Source organism: Camelus dromedarius, chromosome 1, assembly GCF_036321535.1.
Source record: "Camelus dromedarius isolate mCamDro1 chromosome 1, mCamDro1.pat, whole genome shotgun sequence".
Taxonomy (NCBI): Eukaryota; Metazoa; Chordata; class Mammalia; order Artiodactyla; family Camelidae; genus Camelus; species Camelus dromedarius.
Window position 1 is genome coordinate 121,379,582 of NC_087436.1, and position 23,587 is coordinate 121,403,168.

The 23,587-nt window shown below is 54.5% G+C and overlaps 1 protein-coding gene across 6 annotated transcripts in view; it reads right to left on the reverse strand.

The window, feature by feature from the left end:
* The window catches only part of HTT (huntingtin), a 123,207-nt gene that overhangs the window by 35,228 nt on the left and 64,392 nt on the right, over positions 1–23,587 (reverse strand). For all 6 annotated transcript variants that reach the window (XR_010382028.1, XM_064488554.1, XM_031438376.2 and 3 more), the window contains 12 exons: positions 20,597–20,707; positions 18,118–18,195; positions 17,510–17,733; positions 16,147–16,225; positions 15,886–16,047; positions 14,359–14,414; positions 13,325–13,473; positions 11,638–11,774; positions 10,063–10,179; positions 7,426–7,548; positions 6,895–7,130; positions 5,649–5,791 (listed from right to left, as the gene is read on the reverse strand). Coding sequence is in view for 5 of the 6 variants with exons in the window: in XM_064488554.1 (XP_064344624.1) it covers positions 5,649–5,791; positions 6,895–7,130; positions 7,426–7,548; positions 10,063–10,179; positions 11,638–11,774; positions 13,325–13,473; positions 14,359–14,414; positions 15,886–16,047; positions 16,147–16,225; positions 17,510–17,733; positions 18,118–18,195; positions 20,597–20,707 (1,615 nt within the window). In the remaining variant the exon portion in view is untranslated. The remainder of the gene's footprint in view (positions 1–5,648; positions 5,792–6,894; positions 7,131–7,425; positions 7,549–10,062; positions 10,180–11,637; positions 11,775–13,324; positions 13,474–14,358; positions 14,415–15,885; positions 16,048–16,146; positions 16,226–17,509; positions 17,734–18,117; positions 18,196–20,596; positions 20,708–23,587) is intronic.

Here is a 23,587-nt window from a genome sequence, read left to right on the forward strand (position 1 = left end):
CTCACGAAGGACGCCAATCAAGTCACGTCAACAAGAGGAAGCAGCTGGAGAGGAGCCACGCCGGTGACGGGTCTGACTTCAGTGTGCGCGAGGTGCCAGCAGGACACCGAGCCACGTGTCCAGGGGTGGATGGAAACAAGAGACTAAGGCTGCCAGGACAGTGCAGTGATGTCATCTCTCAGCAACGACCGAGGTAGGTCACGAAAGCGACGTTTCTACAGAGGCAGAAGGGCACAGGAGGGAGACGGAGAGCAAGGACAGAAACCAGCGCTGGAGCACACGATGGATGAAAGCCGGTCTCCTCAGTGACCTGTGCTGGGAGACCCCGATCTGCACAGGCAAAAGAACGAAACTTAGACCCCTGTCTCACGCGACTCACAGAAATTAACGCAAAATGGATTAAAGACTTCGTTGCAGACCTGAACCATACACCTCCTAGAAGAAAGCGCAGGGGAAAAGTTTGACACTGGTCTTAGCGATGGTTTTTTTGGATCTGACACCAAGAGCAAAGGCATCAAAAATGCAAATAAACAAATGGGACATCAAACTAAAATGCAAAGTGATGGAAACCATCCACAAAATGAAAAGGCAACCTACAAAATGGGAGCGAGTATTTGCAAACCATGCATCTGATAAGGAGTTAATTTCCAAAATATGTAAGAAATACATAAATCAATAACAGAAAAACCCAAATAATCCAATTAAAAAGAGGGCAAAGGACCTGAATAGACATTTTTCCAAAGAAGGCATTCAAATGGCCAACAGGCACATGAAAAGGTGCTCAGCACCCCTAACTGCCAGAGAACCGCAAGTCAAAACCACAACGAGACGGCGCGGCGCGCCGCTTAGGACGGCCGCCCTCTAAAAGGCGAGGAAGAACCAGCACTGGCGAGGACGTGGAGAAAGGGGAGCCCTCGCGCCCTGCTGGTGGGGATGCGAACTGGTGCAGCCACTGTGGAAAAGAGCATGGAGGTTACTTTAAAAGTTAAAAACAGAACTTCCGTTTGCTCCAGCAACCCCACTTCTGGGTGTTTACCTGAAGGAAACAAAAGCACTCACTCAAACACACCTGCACCCTGGGTTCCTGCAGCGTTTCTCACAGAAGCCAAGACGGGGAGACGAGCCAAGCGCCTCCTGAGGCTGTGGGTACGGAAGACGTCTCTCTCTCTCTCTCTCACACACACACACACACACACACACACACACACACAATGGAATACTACTCAGCTATTAAGAAAAAGAAGGAGATCCTGCCGTTTGCAGCAACACGGACAGGGCTTGAGGGCGTCGTGCTACATGAAGTCAGACAGAGAAGAACGACTGCAAGACCTCACTTGCACGTGGATGTGAGAAATCCAGACTCACAGATACAGCAATCAGACTGACAGCTGCCAGAGGCGGGCGGCTGTGGGCGCAGGAGCGGGTGAAGGCACTGGAAGCCGAGGACTCGGGAAGGCGCGCAGCTGGCCAACTGCTGCAGACGCACAGAAGGAAGGAGAGCCGGGCGCGGGGCGACAGCAGTGAGCCCTGAAAACCGCGCGCTGGAAAGCTGCGTGGTAACAAGAGGAGGAGGACAACAAAGGAAGCAGCAGAGCAAAGAAAGGGCTGAGTCTCCCTCGCAGGTGGGGTTATCAGGGCAGCTCTCAGCAAGGAGGGAAAGAGACACACACACCTGGCGATGTGGAGGAAGGGGCACCGGGGGACTGGCCGTGGAGCGGACGCCCCAGGGCAGCTGTCGGGGCAGCCCTGGGCAGACGCTACTCCTACTCGGCTCCGTCTTCTCCCCACGCAGCCTGGGTGCACTCCTGCGGGGGCCGCGGCATCGGAGGTGGTGTGGGACACGCGAGGCCTGGGAAAGGCCTGGGGCCCCCCCTCCGAGCACACGACCCCTCCGTGTCTCCATCACTTCAGCCAGGACACGGATGGCGTCACGGCACACGGGCCAGGCACATGTCCGCTGCCGCATTCACCACCATTCACCCAAGAGGCGCACGTCTGACGGGGCAGGAGAAACCCTGGGCCTTCGCTTTTGGTCTCAGCACACGCCCTCCCAGAGCCTCCGTTCTCTCATCAATGAGACAGGGAAGCACTTCACAGAGTCGCCATGAGGACCGATGGGGTAAAACGATGCCAGGTGCTGCGCGCCCGGAGAGCACCGTGAGCAGCCTTGTCCCCGCCCAACTGTGCACTGGCATCCATCTCACCGCCGGAGGAAGGACCTGTTCTCTGTCTCTGATGCTTCCACTTGGCCCGCACGGGGTGGGTGCGCCGGCCCTGCTGAGGGTCCCACGAGGAAGGAAGTGAGCGGCATCCTGCCCGGCTCCGCTGGGGAAGCTCTGGAATGGTGCGCCGCCCGCAGGGCCTGGGGATGGAGGGCATCTGGAGGCGGGGGTGGGGGGCACCGATGGGGACTGGACATGTGCGGGGCAGTCAGGGCGTCGCCCCAGCCCTGCCCACAACCAAGCTACGGACTCCGTGAGCCCCAAGCCCCAGGGTCTCCTCCCGCTTCTGCCTGGCCTGTCTCGGGGGAGGATGGGGCGCCCGTTACAGAGTTTATAAAATGGAGGCCAGGTTCCTGGCTATTGTGTTTATGCTGGATTGAATGTGAAACTGGCAAATAAATGACTTTGGGATTCATACCCCTTCCCCAACAAGACGGGTAACAGAAAATTAGAGGTCAAGGCCATTAGTCAGACTAGTTCCTGTTAAGAAATAATACTTGAAATGGACAAATACAAAGGTCTCAATTTTTAGTGGAGGGGTGAGGTTCACGGTTACTGCTTAAGCAACGCATAAAACAGAAGTAATCGACTCTAGACGCTGAAGGCATCCTATTCACGTAAAAGGCTAAGACGATTTACTTCCATTTTACCTCAAAACCAACCAACACAGGAATTCTGCCCCTAATGTTTTCAAAAGAAATGCCATCAAAACAAATGAGGAAGCGCAAACAGGTGTCAACCCACCCCACCCCCCTCACTTACAAACTCACATCCAACAGAACAAGGTCCCAAGACACGAACGGCAAGCGCCTGTGCCCGCCACCCCGCCCGGGCTCCTCAGCAGAGCGTGGCTCCCCGCCGGCCAGTCCATGCAGGCTGCTACGTTTAACTAGAAGTAGACCAAACAGAAGCTCCTCGGTCACACCAGCCCCAGCCCCAGAGCCCAACAGCCATGTGGCCAAGACGCCCCTGAACTAGCGCAGACACAGAGCAGCGCCACGCTGCAGGGAGCTCGGCTGCTCGGCTGCTCGGCACCACAACAGCCGCAACCCCCCACCCCCGGCTTCCGAGGGAAGGAAGGGGAAGTCAGAGCAACAGGTGACTGAGCTCCTCGAACGGCACAGACGCCCGCTGGGCGCCCCGAGGCCACAGGTCGCACCGTCCTCCCCGAGGACGGTGGACGCCATCCTTAGCGATGGCCTGGCGTCCCTCTGGTGTCAGACCCAAACCAACCCACGGCCAAGCACTGAGATGCCCAACACACTGACGACCCACCATACACGTGGCTCAATTAGCTTCTGAACCTTGAACTTACTATGGTGGGTCAATGGGGCATAAACCAGAAGATCCTCAAAAAGAAAATCCTTTCTGTGTCAAGCACATAGGTGGCTTGGAGCTATAACCCATGAGCAAAGTTAAACGCCGGTCGTGCTCCTGTGCCAAGGGCAACAGCACTTACTCCAAGAGCCACAGAGTCGTGTCTTCCTCCGTGACTCCCAGCCACAGGAGACCAGGTCCCTGCTGCCCGCCTTGGGGTCATCTCGCCACTCTCGGCACGAAAGTGCGTCCGAAAGGGTAGCTCCTCCCCGCCCTCCAGGGCTTAGTTCAACAGCCGCCCTCAGAGAACCGGCCCCACTTGCCCACCCTTGGGCGTCTGTCACCATGCTTTCATTCCCTTCCCAGGAGACTCAGGATGACATCTGTGCACTGTCTGCCCCGCCAGGCTGAGCCCACAGAGGCAAGATCACGTCAGCTTCACTGGCTACCGCACACCCCGAGCCCTGCACGGCAGCGGCCAACTCAGTACGTGTTTGCTGAATAAACACAGGCTGACGATGGTAAGTATCTTCTGCTCTCGGTGGGGGAGTGTGTGTGTGTGTGTGGGGGGGGGTGCGCGCGCACGCGTTTTACTTTGTATTATAGTGATACACACACGTGATTTTTAAAAGAGAGGCTTCGGATTCACAAGTGCCCTGTCCCCTCCCTTTTAAGGCATCCACGTGCTGTCACTGTTTTCAGCTCTGGCAAACCCTCCTTGACACGAGTTCACCACCTGCAGCGGACCGCCAGTGATCCTGGCTGCTCCTCTCCCCTCACGACCGGAAAGCAACCCTCTCTCTCAGAGGAATGCTGGCCAGCCTCTCACCTGCCAGCCCAGCCAGAGCCCCCAGCGGCCCGCGCGTCACTCACAGGACTCACGTGGGGGCTGAGACTGCAGGCAGCCAGAGGACACCCTTCCTGCCACAGGGAAGGAGCCCAGCAGTGAACAAATCAACACAGTACTCAGAGCTGAGACGAGGAAGTGCACGATGTGGCAACAGAGTTAAGCCACCAGAGCAGGCAGACCTCAGAGCAACAGCCCGCACGTCCCGGAGCTGAAACCAGTAAATTCCGTTTTTCATTCTAGTTAAGGATGGAGTCTTAACCCTGCAACTAAAGCTTCTGAACATGGCGACCACATCAGGGTTTCCAGACCCCAGCTCATCAGAGATGAGACCTGCTGAGCTCACTCGCACCGCCTCCCACCGGTAGGTTACACCTTCGCTCCACCCCGCTGCCGTCCTGGTCTCTATGTTCTGCTCCGTTCAGCACTGCGAGACGGGGGCACCAGAGCCCCTTCTATCCCTCCGTCCCTCTGTCCACCTTCTACTTCTCTAATTAACTTGGCTGGTTAGTTTCCTTCTTACCTTTGCAAGAAATGAATCATTTTCAATGTCCTAAAACCATAATTAAGTAAACAAACTGTCAATGTTTTATTCATACATTGACCCTAAAAATGAAAAGTCAAACAGCATTTACATTATGACTATATGAACAGTTTTCAACAAAGCCAAGGAGCCCAGAGGATGACATCTGTGGGTCCTTCATCATGACCCCAGAGCCAACTAAAGGAGAACCTTTTTAAAACCACAGGTTCCCATGAGATCAACTGTAAATCATGCCACATGTTGACTTGCTTCATATCTGGACCATGACTTCCTTGCTGTTTGCTTTGCTTGCTTCGAGAAGAAAGATACGCCGGTACCCAGTAACGAGAGTCTTCCAGGTTGTCACTTACTTTACCCAGAGGAGGACACTCCCCTTGAACACACCCATTCCTTCTGGAAAACACTGCCTGTCCTAATTCGGAAGCTGGCTGCTTCCTGTGCTCACTGCATGGCTAGCATCTTTTAACTTCTCTCTTGAATTTGTCTTTTTTAATCCACAATCATATATAAAGGTGACAAAAGCATGTTGGCCTCCTCAATCTTTAAAACAAGAGGAAGCCCTCAGGTTTGCTGTTTCCTCCAGCAGAAGGTTTTCAAGCAGATACTGAGCAGTGCAGAGCTCACTGGCAGCATGGCCCCTACCCCCACCCCCCCACCGGAGTGCGCGACGCCGGGCAGGGCGCAGCGCCGCTCTAGCAAGACTGGCCGAGGCACCTACCGGACTTGAAGATGTGGATCAGACACATGAGCAGGGTGCCTAGCTCCTGGCAATAAAAAGTATGCTGCTGTTCACTCATTTCCACTCTTAGCTGCTTTGTGACAATGTCCTCTAAAAGGATGCCAACCAGCTGCAGTAGAAACCTTCAAAGAAAGGGAGAAGGGTGACACTGAATTAGGTGACTGTTACCGAGCACTTCTGGGAGGTGTATTCATAAAAATCACACACACAGCAGACGCAGACAGAGCGAAGATGCAAGTGAAGTGAAACGAGCCGAGTGCAGTGTCGAACTCTCCCCCTCTGGACAGAGTCGCTCTGCCCTGCGCATCACTCTCCTTCCCTGAGACAGCAGCCAACACACCACCTTTGAAGGACCTTCAGGAGGTAAAACGAGGCGGGTGTGGTGTTTCTCTCAAGCTTTGCAAACTGTAAAGCAAGCTGATCGCCTGCCGCAAAAGCTTCATGTGCCGTCCACTTAGCCACCTGCTGGTGTGTATCAGAGGGAGCCACGGGCCGCCCTGCAGAGCCCCAGGCAGAGGGCACCGTGCAGGCTCGCCAGACTGACCTGCACACGCCCCCCAGCACCTCCACGACGACCAGCCCAGGGCGGCCGGCACGGTGAACGCGGCAGGAAGGAGCAGTCCTCAGAACTGTGCCCGGGACACACTTTAAGGGCTCTAACTCTGAATCCAGCAAAGGTGGATCAACATTGTCCACACAACAAGTACACACAGGGCCCGAGTCGTGACTGTTGCCCTCGGGGACTTCCCAACAGCTATGGGGACAGACACGACTTGATGCCACGAGTAAGCCGGGGAGCACAGTGGGAGCAGGCTGGCCCGGCTGGGAGAAGGGCTCCATTACTGACCGTGTTTGGGACGGCCAGCACACGGAGGGCACAGAAGTAAGACTGACTTTCCAGCGGGTTTCATCGGTTTTCAAACTCTCTGCAGGCAACGCATGCCCTTATCGCCTGCACCCAGGGCGGGCCACCTCCACGCCTACTGCCGTGGTGACCGCTGTGGTGAGCGCACGGTGACCGCCGTGCAGTCTTTCACGAGGCTGCGGGGACGGGACAGAGCCTGCAGAGAGGCTTGACCACGGCCACTGGCGAGGCGGGCCGGCAGGGAGAACACACAGACTCCTCTGCCCAAGGAGCAGAGCTGAAGCAGGACTTCCCGACCCCCATACGCCGGCGACATCCTGCAGGCCGGGGACTGGCTCGTGGCCCAGACGCACAGCCTACCTGGAAAACGTTTCCTCTGGCGGACTCTTCGCTTGTCCTCCCTCACTGTGTTCCTCCGGCACCGAGCCACCGCCCCCACCTCTCAGCCTACTGACGACGGGGCAGGAGAGCAGACATGGAGGGAAGGCGAGCTCCTGAACACGGGCAAGAACGATGTCCTCGGTGGACTGGGAGACCAGCACCCTTAGGATGGCCAGGATTCCCGACACCCACAGCTGAACGGTGCTCACAGAGGCCTCGAAGAAGGAAAATAAGTAAGTTACAGCTAAGGAAAAAGAGGATGAAATTTTCCACTATTGCCAATTTCATTTATGAAATTTGCCCTCATTTTACCCATTCTACCAACAAATCTCTGTATCACTGGTCCTCACAGTGTGGTCCCAGACAAGCAGCATCAACATCACCTGGGGACGTGTTTAAAATGCAACTTCTCAACCCCACCCGGGCCCCAGCAGAACCCCCAGGCGCTCCCGTGAACCACCGCATGCGCAGAGGGGAGTCCAAGGCGCCATCGGGAGGAGAGACACTCACCAGTGTGTCTGGAGTGACAAACATGCTCCGCAGCAGCATGTCCACGGGGCGGAGGGAGGACGGGGCCAGAATCTCAAACAAAGTGTTTAACACTCCAAGGGCTTCGTGAGAGTCAACGTGCATCTGTTGCAAATAAACATCACGATGTTTTCCAGATGCCAACAAAACACCAGCTCACGTTTTACAGCTCAAGGTCAGATGGGGTCTCAAGGTCAGATGACCTTGACTGTCCCATCATTACCACCCCCAAATTTAAACGCATTTAACTTCAGTAGTGACCCAGGCAAACACCCTTCAGAACAGCACTGCAGCAGCTCTAGTTTTTCCATATGGAAATCTTCTCGTTGAGATTTTTATTATATAAACTACACATGCTTGCTGTGAAGGCTACAAATACATAAAAGCATGAAAAGCATTAGCTAGAAATGCACCAGCCTGACACGATCCCCATCCACACCCTGGGAGCCAGCCCTCGTGCCACTCTCCACGCGCATCACTCACCCAGACAGGGTAGGACATACGCTGCTTTCTTCTTTATTTGCTTCACCTGCACCCCATCCCTACCCTGCTTTTTGGCAACAAATCAACAAACTGGTGTATTTCTACGTCTTAACTTTCTCCACATTCCTACAACCATATGTCCAGACGCACGCAGAGAGGCTTTTAAGTTGTTTTGAAAGGTCATACTCTAAATGTCTCTGCTTTTCTCCCTTAAAATACAATGGATTGACACAACATTATAAAATGACTGTAACTCAATAAAAAAAAAAAAAGTGAAAAAAAATACAATGGAGAACTCCCAAAGCAACAGGTTTTAAAACCTGACATAATCTTTAAAGGATGAAAAATATTTCAGCTAAGTCTCTACCACAGTGTATTCAACCACCCCCTGCTGAAGGCTTCTGTCACTGCTGACGAGGGTGCAGACACAGTACATGTCCCTGCACGGGGTGTGACTCTCTCAAGGTGCAGGTCGAAACCCGCATGGTGGGGAGACACCCCGGAGCTGCTGCCCACCAGCTCCCTCTGCCTGGGTTCTCTGGAGGAACCGCCGTGTCCACAGCCAGGGCCCCCGCCGGTCATGCAGCCAATCCCAACCTTGGTCTGCATCTGCGCAGGGACACCCCGATGGCAATTTCGTCCACCCTGCACCGCCCCCTTACCCTCTGCTCTTGGCCGACCCCAGCCCTCGTCCCTCCCCACTGGCCCTTCTACCACCCCTCCCTTGTCCTCTAGGCGCCACCCCGCATCTGTCCCCTTTCCCACTCCTCCCTCCCAGCCTCTCACCAACACACACCGGCCGGGCTTCTGCCCCCTCCACTCCCCCAAAACTGCCCCCCAGTGACCTCCACGGTACCGAGCCAGGCTTGTGCCTAGGGCCCATTTACCCCAGTGGATCCATCCCTCCTCCGTGAAGCGCCCTTCCTCCTGGGCGTTAAGAACACCGCTGGCTCTTCCGTCCCTTCCTCGTCTCCTTCATGAGACCCTTACCTCCCAGGGCTCGGCTCTGTCTCCACACCCAGACTCATACTCCCAAAGCCCATGTCAGCCTCCCCCGGGTGCCCGCCTGGCATTGTTTCTGGTGTGTCCCCTGCTTAGCTACCTGGCAGGCACGTGCCAAGTGTTTCACAGACCATCTTCCACTCAACCTCACAGCGGCAGAAATTCAGCTGGGCATTTACTATGCATGCCAGCCTTCAACCTCCACCTTCCTCAAACTGTGTCCACGGTTAAGAGAGACTAGGATAAAGCTTACAAAGCACCACCCTGAAAATACGTACCTATAGGCCTGGAATCCAGGGCTACATGAAAACACCAAATCAACCAACTTACTAAAACTGTCATCTTTCAATCTCACCAGAGGCCAGCCCCCACCCGGCATGAGTGGCCTCAGGGTAACAGGTCTGCCGTGAAGCCAGACCAGGACTGAAGTCACAGAGATGGCGCCCGCGTGATGCCATCCGACGCCAAGAGCACGGCCCCCGTGAGGCCCAGAGCTCTGGCTCCCCGGCCGGGGTGAGCAAAGGGCGCACACAGGTGTCTGCGGACGGCGTCCGACGTGCGTGAGGCCCGGAGCTGCGCCGGCAGCCGGTCAGGTCTCCCGGAGGCACCGTGCAGAGCGCCCTGTCCTCAACGCCACGCGGCAGGTGTGGGTCAGAGAGCCTGCGACGCTCGGGCTCCGGCTCCTTCCACCGCACTTGTGGGGACCACCCACCGCGTCGTTCGACTACGGAAGTTCTGATCGGACGACAGGAACTGCTAAACCACTTCATAAGTGAGCAGGGGACACACACTTACAGATGGAATGAAGAACGTCTAACTGACCAGGATGAGGGCCGCAGTGCGTCAGCGGGACAGGACACAGTGCTGGAGCCCCTTCCCAGAGGGTGCCCTGGGGACCTAGGGGCCACCTTGAGCCCGGACTCCACACTTGCCAAGTGGAGACACCAGCAACCTGGGAGGGTCGCAGGGCATCAGCGCAGACCCCACGGCCCTAGAGACGGCAGTGGTAACTACCAACACACGGGTCCCCCTGACCGGGAAAAGAGCCAGTCACGAGCACCCTCGTCTGGGGGTCTTCACCCGCTTACAGGGCTCACAGCGGCGCCACGGAGAGCAAGAGGGGCGACCACCGACCTGTTGCTTGGCCAGCATCGGGAGGATGACGTCGGCCACCTGTCGGGACAGCCGCTTCCACTTGTCTTCGCTCTCCTTGTGGCACTGCTGCAGGACCAGGACGAACATCTCCAGCACCTGCAAGAGGGACGGCACAGGTGGAGCGCCCCAAGGGGGCTGACGAGCCCGATGCAGCCCTCGCCCCGACCCGCGGGAGGGGGCCTCGGAAGACGGCACTGGGGCCCCTGGGGTCGAGCGATGCCCCTGCCGTCTCTACGGCCAGCGGAAAGGCACAGAAAGAAAACCAAACTCATCTTAACCTTTAGCAAAACACAAGCACAGCCTGGACCACGCTGCTCTGCTGCTGCCCTCTGCCTCAGTGTGCATTAACTTCAGTCCCGTGCTCTCTGCCGGGGTGACCCCCTCCTGAGGACAGCCTGCTCCCAAGGACGCTGACGTGGCTCAGCACACGTCTGTGAGTGGTCACTTCTAAACAGAGACCCCTAAGAGACTGTGTTTGTAAACATGGTCTTCCTGGCGCACAGCCACTGTGAACATGCCGCCAGGACTGCTTTCGTGACAGCAGCTGCCCCGTCGCCTGGAAAAGCTGAAATGTTTATCACCTGTTTGTTCACAGAAAAGTCTACGACCCAGTCTAAACGTACGAGCGATACAGACAGTGCCCACCGCCCTCCCTTCGCTGCCTCCCCCGCCCAGGGCCTGCCAGCACTTCTGCTCCGGGAACCACGCTGTGTCCGACTCTCCTCGTCAGGACCAGCACGCCCCGTTCTCACAAACCAGGCCGGGAACTCCAGGAACACGTGGCAAAGCCGCCCTCTGGGCCTCCCACCAACCTGCGTGTCTGCCACAGGTCAGGTGCTAGTTCTCAAATCTCTGCTCGCTGCACTTTTTATGTCATCATGGGATTCAGTTAAACACTAAGCATTTAATTCAATATGACCAAATTAACCAGACTGAGAACACACGAGAAAAGTGTTTCGATGAGAAAAGTTTATGACTTTATAAAGATTCGAAGACAAATAGCTGATTTACAAAAATAAGTGAGAAAGAGACAACTATACCAGCTAAAAAAACGGGGGGGTGGGGGGGGCGGGGAGCTGTCATTAAAAAAACCTGACTTCTGCAGTTAGACTGCTTCAAACTATCTGAAATTCCTGCTCCTCCTTTAGAAACACAAAGCCAGAAATCAGCTCAAAGAAAAAAACCATGGCCCTCCATCAACACAGTGGTAGATAAAGGTACAAATAAAGCCTCTGAATTATTTCCGGTTTGAGATTTTTAAAATCATTCTGTAGAATGCTACCATTGTGATCATCACTGTCGGTTAACTGATTTTTGATCTTCGTTTTGGAAAAGAAGGCTCCACCACGTTTGCTACCTTGAATGGCCTTGGCCAGGCTGCACTGCCTTTAAGACAGACCCCTACCAAGTCTCCCGTCGCCTCACGCCCCTCCCACCCGAGAGCCCAGGGCTGGCCCAAAGCGATGCCCACTGACCAGCAGACAGCCGGCCACGTGGCACTTCCTTCCATCCCTGCACGGACAGTGAGGACCAGTGACCGCCCACACCTCTCACCTGATGGTACTGGATGAGTCTCAGTAACATGGACACCACCACCTCCTTCTGGGTTTCAAGCTCTTTTCCTGCATCAGCTTTGTTGGTTCCTCTTAAAACGAAGAGGTCGTGGACTATAGGCCGCAGGGCCGGGATGGCTGTGGGCACAGAAGGGCACAGGGTCAGGGACAGGCACACTGGAAGCCAGCGCCAGCACCTCCAAACTGCTCAGGAACTGAGGACGCCCTAGTCCACACTTGGCTCTGTGCTACGGGGTAAGTCCGGGTTATGAACGATGAGTCGTGAAATTATCTGTACACCATCATGGAAGGCCGGGGGTTTTCTCTGACACTTGATAATGTTGAAAACCAACCAACAAACCTGGGGTTTCTGCGACATAATGTTACTTCTGATACAAAGAGGCACAAATTCAAAAGTCAAATTCAAAATAATAATACCTTCCAACTAACTAAAACAGCAACGTTCTAGTCTCATGCATAATCTGTTTAAAGATTCACCTGAAAAAACAGGTGTTTTTTCAATAGAAAACATTTAGTCAAAGTATTAGATTTCTATGCTATTTTAAGTAATTAAACTCACTCTTCTCATCAAAGAGGGTTTTCCCAAGTCTTGTTTTTATCCAAAACAATGAAGTAAATTTGTTAGTCTAACAACAGCATATGAATAAACCATCTAAGAAATGCCTCACTGAAGGGGTGCAGCACAGCCGTGTCACCAGGGTTAGTGAGAGGCGCACTCTCTCACCCTAGTGACCCCCAGCCCACCCCCATACTCGCTGCCTTGTCCACAGGTGCCCAAGCTTCCCAGCAGAAAGCAGTGGGTTTGGCTGGCCATCAACTTTCTATCCAAAGACCCTCTGATCCGGGAAACCTTAGTCATCCCTCTACTTGACATTTGTGTTTCAACTCTATCCAGTGACCCCAAGGCCGTATGTGCAGCCACATGCCCATCTGCTGAGGCAAGAATGTGAGCCCCAGCACGGCTGTGACAGAGTCGAGCAGGTGTGGAGCGGGCGAGGGTCCGAGCCCCTGCCCCAACACACAGCTTGGTGGTCGCCGCATGGCAGTGCACAGAAAGGGGAACCCAAAGTGGGCCGCCTACAGAGGTCTTAGGAGGTGCCCCGACCATAGTTCAAATGCCTGCAGATTCCTGACAACGGAGCTGGGAGGAATCAGTGGGAAAATGCTGAAAGGGCAGCTGAAAAAGTTCAAAGAAATAGTCACAGATCATTCTTAAAACCACACCGCCTCATTCCACAGGCTGGAAGGAGGCTGCCCTGAACAGCTGGCTGGCCATCTCCTGTGGCCTCATTTAAGCTCCGACACAACAATCAGGCAAAGCAGAAGGCCCCGAATCAAGGCCAAACTATACCTTCCAACACCCCTGGGTAACTAAATCCAGCATCCTGACACGAGTTGGACTTTAAAGTCCTTTGTTGCATATGGACAGACCAGATAATCTGCGTCAGACTCTACCTACGCCTCACGTTATCCCCTCCCTGCTTTTACCTAAGTGGGGCATAGCTCCTGAGAGGACAGTGCACTCTCTCCCTTTCTAAACGTCTCCCCCCTGAGGGCACACGTGCACGCCCCCTGGCGCGGCCTGCAGAGCACAGGGCGGCAGGTGGCAGTGGGAAGCGGGTGCGGGGGCAGGGACGCTGGCGCCCTCTGGGGGGCCTGCCCGTTACCGTGCGTCGCAGCCTTCCTGCCACTGGCCATGACGCCGTCACAGAGCTGGATGATCTTAGGGATCCCAATGATCTGCTTTGAGTGATAGCGTTCGTAAGACAGCAATACCAGGAAGAAAAAGATGTTTGGAATAATCGCCTCTGATTCCCTGGAAACAAAAACATCCATTTAGACACTTCCTTTTAAAACAGAAGATAATCAACATAAACAGCATAAAACTCCTCATGGTGCAAAGCCGAGAGCGCGCGTGAGAAACGGGGGCGTGCAGGGTGGGGGGCACGGGCCGAGCTGCAGGTCCCGCCCCCGGCTGGGCGGCCCGGACGGTCGGCAGGCTCTGCGCGCGGGGCGGGCGCCCAGGGCGCTGGGAGCCCAGCGGTGCAGCCCTGGCCTCTCCAAGCGCCGCTTCGCTCACGGCTGCAGACGCTGAGACGCAGAGGAGGAAGAGCGACTTGCCTCCAACCGCACAGTCAAGGTGTCGCACGGTGAGAGCAAGACACTGGGTCTCTCGGCCAGTGAGGCCCTCGGGACACGCCCTCCTGCCCTGCTTCCCTGCTAGTAAGTAGTCAGAAACTGAAGAACTTTAATTTTCAATAATCACATACCTACAACTGGCAGAGCAGGAAGGATTAAAACCTCACCGTCTGAGAGGAAAAGCTGCAGTTAACGCAAGTGAAGTGCGTAACAGTCGCCTTCACTGAAGAAAACCACACCGAAAACTGTCTTCTCTAAGAAAAACCCGTGTTCTATCAAGCGAGATTTCACTTAGCAAACACCTACAACGAAATGCTTTGCAACGTGAAATGAAAACAGACAACGTGGGATTATCAGATGCAGAACTACTTCTAGACAAGGCTTGAGATACTTGATCGTTTTTAAGAGAAATAAAACCCCACAGCATGTTAATCAGGTTTCCATTAAAACCAATGCCTAGCAACAACCCCGAACAATCCTTTAAGCTAATGTTCATGTTAACCTGAAGTTACACACAATCACATCGCAAAGACAGGAACTCTAAGATAGAAAACGCTGTTACCGAAACTGGCCAACTTCAATGTACTCAAACTGCTTCAGCACAAATCCAATGAACACCTACAAGCAGGGAAATAAAAATTTCATGTCAATTTAATGTGCAAACTAGGTTACTTTCCTTCACACTCACTTGCGTAAATCTTTAACAAGTTTGCCAACAGTAGGTTAATTTGTCTGTGTACAAGAACTCAAACGCATCCTACTGTCAGACTGGGTAACTTCAAGACGCTTTCAGGAATCCCTTCAAACACATGTACTCAACATGGAGGTGGAACCTCTTTGGAAACAATAAATTCCAGGAGATACCAGGGAGCACCCAAGACACACAGCAGGACTAGCTGGTTTCCGTTCATGGCAAACCAAATGGCAGGAATTTCCAGGCACCGGTTTACAGATAAGATGCCCAAGTCAGCCCATCTCCTCCCTCCCACCACCCCAGGATCTGAAGGAGCGGGAATCGAGGGGGTGATGAGGGTGAGGGGTGGCCGCGAGGAGCAGAGGCAGGACGTTAGGCCTGGATCAGGGCCAGCTGTGCCCCAAGCACCAGGAGCATGGGACTTGCTCCGCATGCTCTCCCAGCCCCTGGGCGAGACACACACAGCAGTGCTCAGTAAGTCACCATCTGGCCCGAGTGAAACCACTTCCCTTCCAGTTTTCCCTCCCAGCTGTTCAAAAAACTGTCACTGTACTGAATCTGGGAACCAGGGAGAAGGGGTGCTGAGTGATAAACGCAAATCACAACTAACGTGAGTGAGGCTCGAGTGCTCATGGCAAGAAAACCTGACACTGCCAGAAAAGAGGTCACGGAGGCCTTGGGGGCGAGCTGCAGGCTTCTGTGCACCTGCAGAGAGCGGAGGGGCGTGGGGCATGCTGCACCTCCTCTCTCCACACCCACATCTGATGACCTAAAGGCCACTGTATCTGCAGGGAATTTAGCCGGCCTGAATCCTGCTGTAGGAGAATTTGCATCACGAAGTTGACACGACTTCCAGAGTCACCTGTGCCTGAGGAAGGGGTAGCAGCTGAGGTCCACCAGCGCTCAGGCCGACCCAGACACAGCCACCAGGGACTGCAGGAGCACGCGTAAGGGCTGCCCTGGGAGGCCACGCTCCTGTCAAGGCTGGGAGCTACTTCCAGACTGTCTGAGACGGAGCATCACAGCTGCTCGTCAGTTTAAAATAAGACTCTGGGTTCTGCAAAGTGTCCCCCCAAACAATAAATCTCAGTTACATCCTACAATTTAAATTCAAGTTTATCTTGGAGTGGGGGAGGGTGAGTGGATGGGAAGAACCTTTGGCAGATGGGGAGTGGCTGACCCTGGACGGGGCAAGCTTGGGCCAAGGGCACCAGCGCTGGCCAAGGACTGGACAGGCCGGGCCCTCTGCATCCACGAGCACATGAGGCAGGAGGGAGGCAGCGACAGCGGGAAAACAAACCGCACACTTCTTTAAGGTAGTCTGCAGTGTCTTTTTAAGACAACCTTTATTAAATTATGAACGAGCGTGGCAGACAAAAGAGAAAAGTGACAGACCTGATCGGAATCCAGGAGGCAGTAATTAACCCGCAACTGAACCAGCTGTGCCAGCAAATCCAAAACCTGCTTCTGTAACTGCACCGAGGTCGTGGTCGTGTACTGTTTTAAAGCTTTTATGACAAGAGGCTCAAATAAACGAATGTGATTATGAACAGCATTCTGCGGAAAAAAGACAAAAGAACCGCGGGTGAGTCTTCACCGCAGCGGGCTAGGAGCCGCGCCCCGGGACTGCGCCCGTGTGCGGCTGCCGGCCCCCACCTTGTCTGCACGGTGCTTCGTGACGCCGCTGAGGTTTGTCTTCAGCTGGGTAGACACCTTCTGGAGCACGTCAAACCACCTGCCAGACAGGAGAAAAGGTGGGCAGAGAATCCCCTTAGTCCTCTCCTGGGCGCTCAGCTGCCCTCCAGGCCACACTGATTCCCACTCACAAAAGCAGAGCGCTTCAAAGTCAGAAAGACCTTTACAGCCACTCCACGCGGCAGCACCAGACTCCTCTTTGAATGAAGATAATCAGTCGAAACAGAGTTTACAGCTGACTGACAGCCATCAAATCCTGTCGCCCGAAGCAGGCCACCGCAGACAGAGCTTTCCTCTGCCACAGAAATTCACTGCTCGGCCCAGTCTGCGGTGGGGCTGAGAGGCGACGGTCACTTGAAAGATTCAGTGACTTAGAAGACATCACTTGATTTTCTTGGGAAAAACTTTCTTTAAATATTTACATCAATTATACACGCCCTTTCCTTTTTGTGAAACATATACAGAATTAAATGACAATAATCAGACACTTGTTTTATTTATACCCCACATTATTAGACAAGGTATTTAAAGAGCCTTATTTCTGAAACTTGGAGAAACAGTAAGTAGGTCACCAATGTAAAGCCCAAAACATGGGGCATTTTCCTAAAATGCTGTAGCATTTTAACCGTAGCTGTTTTTATCACTACATCTATGTAAAGAAACACAAGGAATTCCATTGTCACTACAGAGCAGGAACTCAAGTATCTGCGAATAATTCATAGCAATTTAAGAAACAACTACTGTAATTCCGGGCCTCATAAACACAACCATAAATTTAAGTGAAGAGACTTTCACCCACAAAGTTACAAAACAGAGCACTACCACCCAGGATTCTTCTATGCTCCCCAAATACCCTGACGCACTGGCACCACTGGGTCACCTCAGCTACCAGCCCCAAAAGTGCCACCAACACACAGCGTCCCGCTCTAAAGGGAGAGTCATTCACGAGCCCGGTTATCTCGCCGTGCCTGGCCACCTGAGGACTCTGCGTGGCCCCTTCTGGTTCGCTGGCACCGTCGGGCGGGGGCCCTCGCAGCCCCCAGGGAGCTGCTCTGTGCTCCTCTTCCTCCAGCCCAGCCTCTCTGAGACAGCAAAAGCCCCAGACCTCGTCTCACTCCCTGGACTGCCCACTTCTCTGAAGGCAGGGGCCATGCCTTCAGCATCTTTGCAGCAATCATGCTTCCCAGAGCTCTCCGAACACAAAAGACCATTAGAAGGTGCTGGCTAACTTATTTTTGACAAATTATTCACTGCTTGCCCTTTCACGCTTCTACTAAAGATACATCCTGACCCCACTGCTGCGGCCAGAACAGTGGGCGGTTACCCGGAGGGGTCGCGGTCCTGCTCGGCCTGCACCATGTTCCTCAGGCTGGCATCGGCGAGGGCCTGGGTGAAGTGGGTGTATGGAGCCATGAAGCAGTAATGGTACAAGCCGGGCCTCACGCTGGAAGAGCCAAGGCGCTGCGCTCGGCCTTGAGACTTGCTGGGGTTGGAAGACAAGCCATCAAACTGGGAGGCCAAGTTTGTCCCAAAGAGGGTCTTCAACAACTAGAGGGAAAGAATTGAAACCATCAACACTGGACTTCACGTAGCACGAGCAACACTTTAAGACACCCGCCCCCCCAAATCTCAAATCCACCTGTAAGCAACTGGCTACAATCAGCAAACCCAGGTTATGGGGGGCACTGCAGGGACACTGGGACAGCAGGTAAGTAGTGAGGGTCCAGCTTCTCATGTCCTCTGCCCTCCACGGCGTCGGCCTCCCCTCCGGGAGAGGGAGGGCGGGAGTAGGACCCCTCTTGGTCCAGTAACGCAGAGAGCAAAGGAGTGATGCGTGGGGCTGCCAGGCGTGCCACCGGCACCACCTCACAGTGACAGGCAGCACTGCATCACCGCACCCAGTGAAGGGCTTCAGACACACCACCTTCTCACCTGCTGGACACACACAGTCGCCATCGTCGGCTCCCGACTGAAGCAGGACTTTAGGTACCCGAGGATCTCCTCAACACACTGTGGAAAGACAGGCGGGAGAGGTTCAAGTGAGTGACTCACGGGTGACATACTGCTGCTGGGAGCCCGGACATGAGACCAAAGACATGAGACGGTGCCCGTGGAAACCACGCCCAGTAGCAAGGTCGAGGGGACTCAGAGGCAGCTCTTCACCTTCCATCGTGAGAAGAGACAGTCAGTGAAAACCACTGACGTCTAAGTGGCTGTATCTCACTCTTCCTTTCATGCATCAGATACCCGCTCGCTCGTTCAGACACCACCCAAGTGCCCACTGCCCCCGGCACCCAGAGCCACCCTGGGAGCAGGATGCTGAGCACAGAGGCGGCAAAGGCCGTGCGTCTGCAAGCCCCCGCACACATCCAGCTGCGTGTGGCATGTCAAGCGTGATTTATTACAAGAAGTCTTACAAGTGCCCTGCAGCAGTCTGCAAAAACAGCCAAGATTCGGGGGGAGGGTACAGCTGAGTGGCAGAGCCCGCCCCCAGCATGCACGAGCTCCTAGGTTCAATCCCCAGTACCTCCGTCAAAACAAATCAACGCCTAATGACCTCTCCCCAAAAGACAGAAGTAACCAAACAAAACAACCGAGACGACTGGCTTCAAATGACTTTCCTCCCAGACTGTCCGCTGTCCTCAGAAACGAGGTCCTCTTGAAGAACTGAGAAGGACGGAGTCACAGAGACACAAACCAGTCAGGGCACTAGCGTCAAAGGCACACTGGCCCCTCACTGCCACCTGGTCACCACCACTGCTTCCACCACACAAATTAGACTGGAGACGCCTCTCACTTCATTTGTTTGGTATAACTTCCTGCACTCAAAAGTAACAGACTTCTGCTGGTTTCAAATACTCCCGGCCAAATATTTTTAATACCCTGGTTTACTCCAAACAGACCCGGCCAACCTCTGCAGGGCTGAGCCTCGCACGCCCCCGGCTCACAGCAGGTGTCCGATGGGCTAGGAAGGGAAGAAGTAGGGCTAGGCCCTTGCACACCACACCCAGGCTCCGAGGAGCCGTCTCTGCTAATAACCGTGCACAGGGCGCTCGGTGCGCCCCAGAGACTGCGCTGGGCGCTGAAAACGGGGAGGAAAGGTTGCTGTTAGCAGCCTCCTGAGTGTCCAGAGTAACACGGAAGCGTGTCCCCAGCACAAGTATTAATACACAATGTAACAGAGAGGCCTCCTTTTCTGGCCGATATGGGGCAAGAGGGACCAGATCTACCCTACACCCAGACAACCAAAAACACCCACACAACATACGAAACCACGGTTCCAAGACCCTGAACAGAAGGCACTGAAGGACAGCGACCCCGGAGAGGAGGGAGCGGAGCCCAGGGAGCCCCACAGCTGCCCGGCCCCCTGCCCTCAGAGAGCCTCCATGTCGCAGGAAGAGGGGCAGAGCAGAGCCCCGGGGACCCCAGGGCGAGGAGCCGAGAGCTGGGGACACGGAAATAATGAGAGTTCACAGGACAAGGACTCTGGAGACCCGGGGAGACCTTGAGTGTTCAACAGGGAACCAAGCAACATGTGTGCAGGGAAACCGCCCAAGGCCGGGGGACTCATCAGAAGCGATCGGGGGAGCAGCGCCCAGTGCTCCCACGGGGCTGGGGACGGCGGCCGGTCCCCCGGCCGGGCAGGGCACGCGGTAACCTGAGCCCAGGAAGGCCTCGCCTCGCTGGGGAGTAATCGGCCCTAGACTAAGCACGGCTCCAACCCACTCAACTCACGTGCGGGAACCTGCAAGGACGGCCGGGGAGAAACGTGAGGTGACGTGTGTAACGATTACCATGAGGTAAGCTTCACGCGTGTCAAAAAGAGATTCAGAAAAACGAAAACAAACAAACTTCATTAGTATCCACTTAAAGGAGACGAGTTTAACGCAGGCTGTCGGTGACTCACGGCAGGTGGATACACACACAGCCAAGCAAACGGGCGGAGCGTGAACCGCGGGACGTGGGTCGTGGACACACGGACGGGCGCACACCACGCCAAACGCTCGGCCACCTCCGTGTAAGTCAGGTGGGGGGGGGGGACTTGGAGCCAAAGGACACAAGCCTCAAGCACAGCTCTGCCATCTCCCAAGGTCCCAAAGGAGCCAGCCACACCCCCTAGACTGCTCTGAGCTCTCCAGGTGCGAAGGTCCAGTAAGATGAAGGACTCTGTCAGCAGGTTTCTAAACCCACCAATTTTTAAATTTCACTGGGTCTGAGCTGATATACAGAAAACAGTGAAAACAGACACAGAGAGAAATCCCCGCCCCAGTCTGAGGCCAAGAGCAGGATCAGACCCGGGCACCAGAGCTGCAGGCCCCGCCTTCCCAACACGCCAGGATGACGCGGCCCCCGCAGGGCCCCGCGCCAAGTGCGGCAGCAGCAGCTCGGCGAGGAGAAGCCAAGCACCAACCTTCCCGATGTCCTGCAGAGTCGCCAGCTCGAGGACCTGAGAGAGGACATCCAAGGCAGAGCGCAGAAACCCCCCGAACTTCTCGGTGCTGCTCTGAAGATCCAAGGTGACCTTGGGAAGGTGGAGGGAGAGAAGGAACACGCGGTCACTGGCTGGGTCGCACTCTGGCCACATGAGACAGACGAACGCTATTCGCTGCTGGGGGGGGGGGGGGGTGTCCGCCGGGCAGCCCAGCGCTCACCACCAGGGCTTCCTGTTTGTTCTGAGCACTGGGAAAAGGCCTTGGAAGGGAAATGACTCTTCCGTAATAGCTGTATGAAAGCTCTTTTCATGGGCACCTTCCAGCTTATACTGACACCTCTGAAAGAAAGAATTCCTAAGCTTCTATCATAACGAGAAAAAAAGTGTCAACATCCATCATAATCAGTACCTGACCAGCAGCACATGGCAAACACAAGGGTCACGTCCTACTCCACGCACATCAGGGCCCCTGGGGCGTCCTGTCTAACTCGGGCGCCGCCTTTCAGTCTGGCCACAACAAAATACTAAATCAGTCTTAAGACGTACAAAGCCGCGCCTCTGAGGGACCCAGCCTCACTGAACTGCGCAGAGATTTCCCCACTTAGCAGACGGAGGGTAGGGTCAGGTCCAGAGGCACCGTATGTAAGAAGGGTGAGGGGAGGGACTGACTGAAAATAAACACTGCAAAAACCCTACAAAACACCACAACAAATAGAAAGGAATTCGCTCACGGAAATAAAACCGACTCGCTCAGGATGAAAGAGAGAAACACTTTCCAGGCAAAGAGAGAGGAAAGCAGGCAAGCGGCGGCACAGAGAGAACGTGGAAGTGGTCTCAAGCCTGCGGCCACGCCGAGGCCCGCCTGAGGGGCGCACAGCAGGCCAAGGAGCAGGGCACCCAGGAGGGAGACCCTGAAGACCCGGGGCGGGCTGCGGCTGGACGCCGTCTCCCGGGGAGGCGGGGGGGGGGGTCACCTCCAGGGGCACAGGATGATAGTGAGGAGGGCAGCAAGAGAGCATGGGCGGGGCCTTTCCTGAACAGCAGAGGGAGAACGAGGACCAGAGGGTCTGAGGAGAGCCAAGAAGGGCTTGGAGCCCAAGGAGACAAACCAGGGGAGTATGAGAGGCTGACGGGGCCTGAGGAGTGTGAGAGAGGCGGGAGGCCAACGGGAGCAGAAGAGCTGACAGGGGTGGGGGCAGCCTCGGTGTGCCAGCAGCTTTCTGCACCACACCCCGTCCGGAAGCCGCCTGCCCACCCGGGGACACAGGAGGCATAGGGCCGAGGGGGACCCGAGAACGTGAAGAGGCTCAGCTGGAGCCCAGGCCCTCGGGGGGGAAGCGGTGACGGGGGGAAATGACAGAGGGGCGCTGCAGGCCCCAGAACTGACGATGACGAAGTTGAAAACAGGTGGACGAGAAACACCTTCTCTGTGTGGGGTTTTAAACACACCCTCCTCTACTTGGGGGCTGACATGAGAAGCATCCAGCTAAACAGGCCTTCAAATCTGTGAAATGCAGTTGAAGATTTTTATCTTTCAAAGTTATCTATATCCTTCAGAAAAGCCAGATAAACTTCATAAATGGTTTAAAAAATTTTAGATGTATCTATTAGTAACCAAAAAAAACAAAAACAAAAAACAAAAAAAGATGACTGAGTCACATTTATAAAGAAACGTGCAAAACCTATGTGAGGCAATCTTTTAAAATTATTTTTTAAATCCTTTAAATTTCATGTGCTTCTGAGGCACATACAAGAAGTTTTCAGGATATAAAAAAAACACCTCACACTTAATACTTCATTAAGATAGATTTAGCATCAAAGGTATCAGTTCTCCCTAAATTAATCTACAAATTTAATACAATCTCCACGGAAATACCCTCAGAATTCTTTGGAATTAGATAAGCTTATTCTAGTGTTCACATGCAAAAATAAATAAAAATATCCTGGAAAATGCTAAAGAAAATGGGGTATCTAATCGCCTCAAAAATACACTGTGAAGCTACAATAATCAGAAAGTGTGCTTCTAGTGGATGGACAGATGGACAGACTGACACAGCAAAGCAGTAAATGAAACTGCAGAACAGTGAGAAGTCAGTGCGTGATAAAGGCAGCGCTCCAAACCGGTCAGTGCTGGAAACGGATGACGTGGGGCACCGTGCAGGGGCAGCCAGTCAGGAGCTGGGAAAGAATTAAGTGAGCACATACTTCACATCTGACGTAAATCACAGACAGTAAACTTTCCACTTACAAAAATGGAATGGGATTGAAAAACGAAAAGCCCTAAAAGAAGCCACGAGGGCCTGCCTGACTCACCCGGGGGAGAAAGCCCTACGCACGGAACTGCCCACGCGCCGCTGTCCCGCCAGAGGCCTGCTCGCAGGCTGGCCCCGGGGCGCCTGGGCGCCTGGGACCTCGGCCAGTAAATGTCCCACACTGACAGCCAATGTCCCCTGGCAAGCAGGCGGTTCACAGCGCCTGGACCGTGTGAATAAATGGCGGCTGACTAAGCACGCACTCCCTCGGCGTGCGTTCGGGTGAGCCTGGGTGTGCGGGCAGAGGGGCCTCTGTAACCTGCACGTGGCAGCGTTTCCGTAGCTGGGGGACAAGTGTGCTCCATGCGGCCCTCGCGGGGGAGACTGCTCCAGACCCCGCCCAGGTCGCCTCCCCCAGGTGTGGCTGTGTCCTCATCACAGTGCTGAAGAGTCAGAGCTGTGGGTCCTTCTAGTGGGTCCCTGCATGTCGGGCAGTCACGCGGTGCCCAGACACAGCACCGCCAAGCCATAAAGGGCTCATCTTGCCAATGAAAATCCTAAATTTTTGTGTGATGGAAGCGACGTAAACAAAGCTGAAAGGTGAAGTTGAGAAAACTGACTCACATCCCAAAGGCCTAAGTTACTTATCTGTATGTGTGTCACCTACAAATCCTAAGAAAAACATCAACAAGCCTTTGAAATGTGTGAACGAGCATCT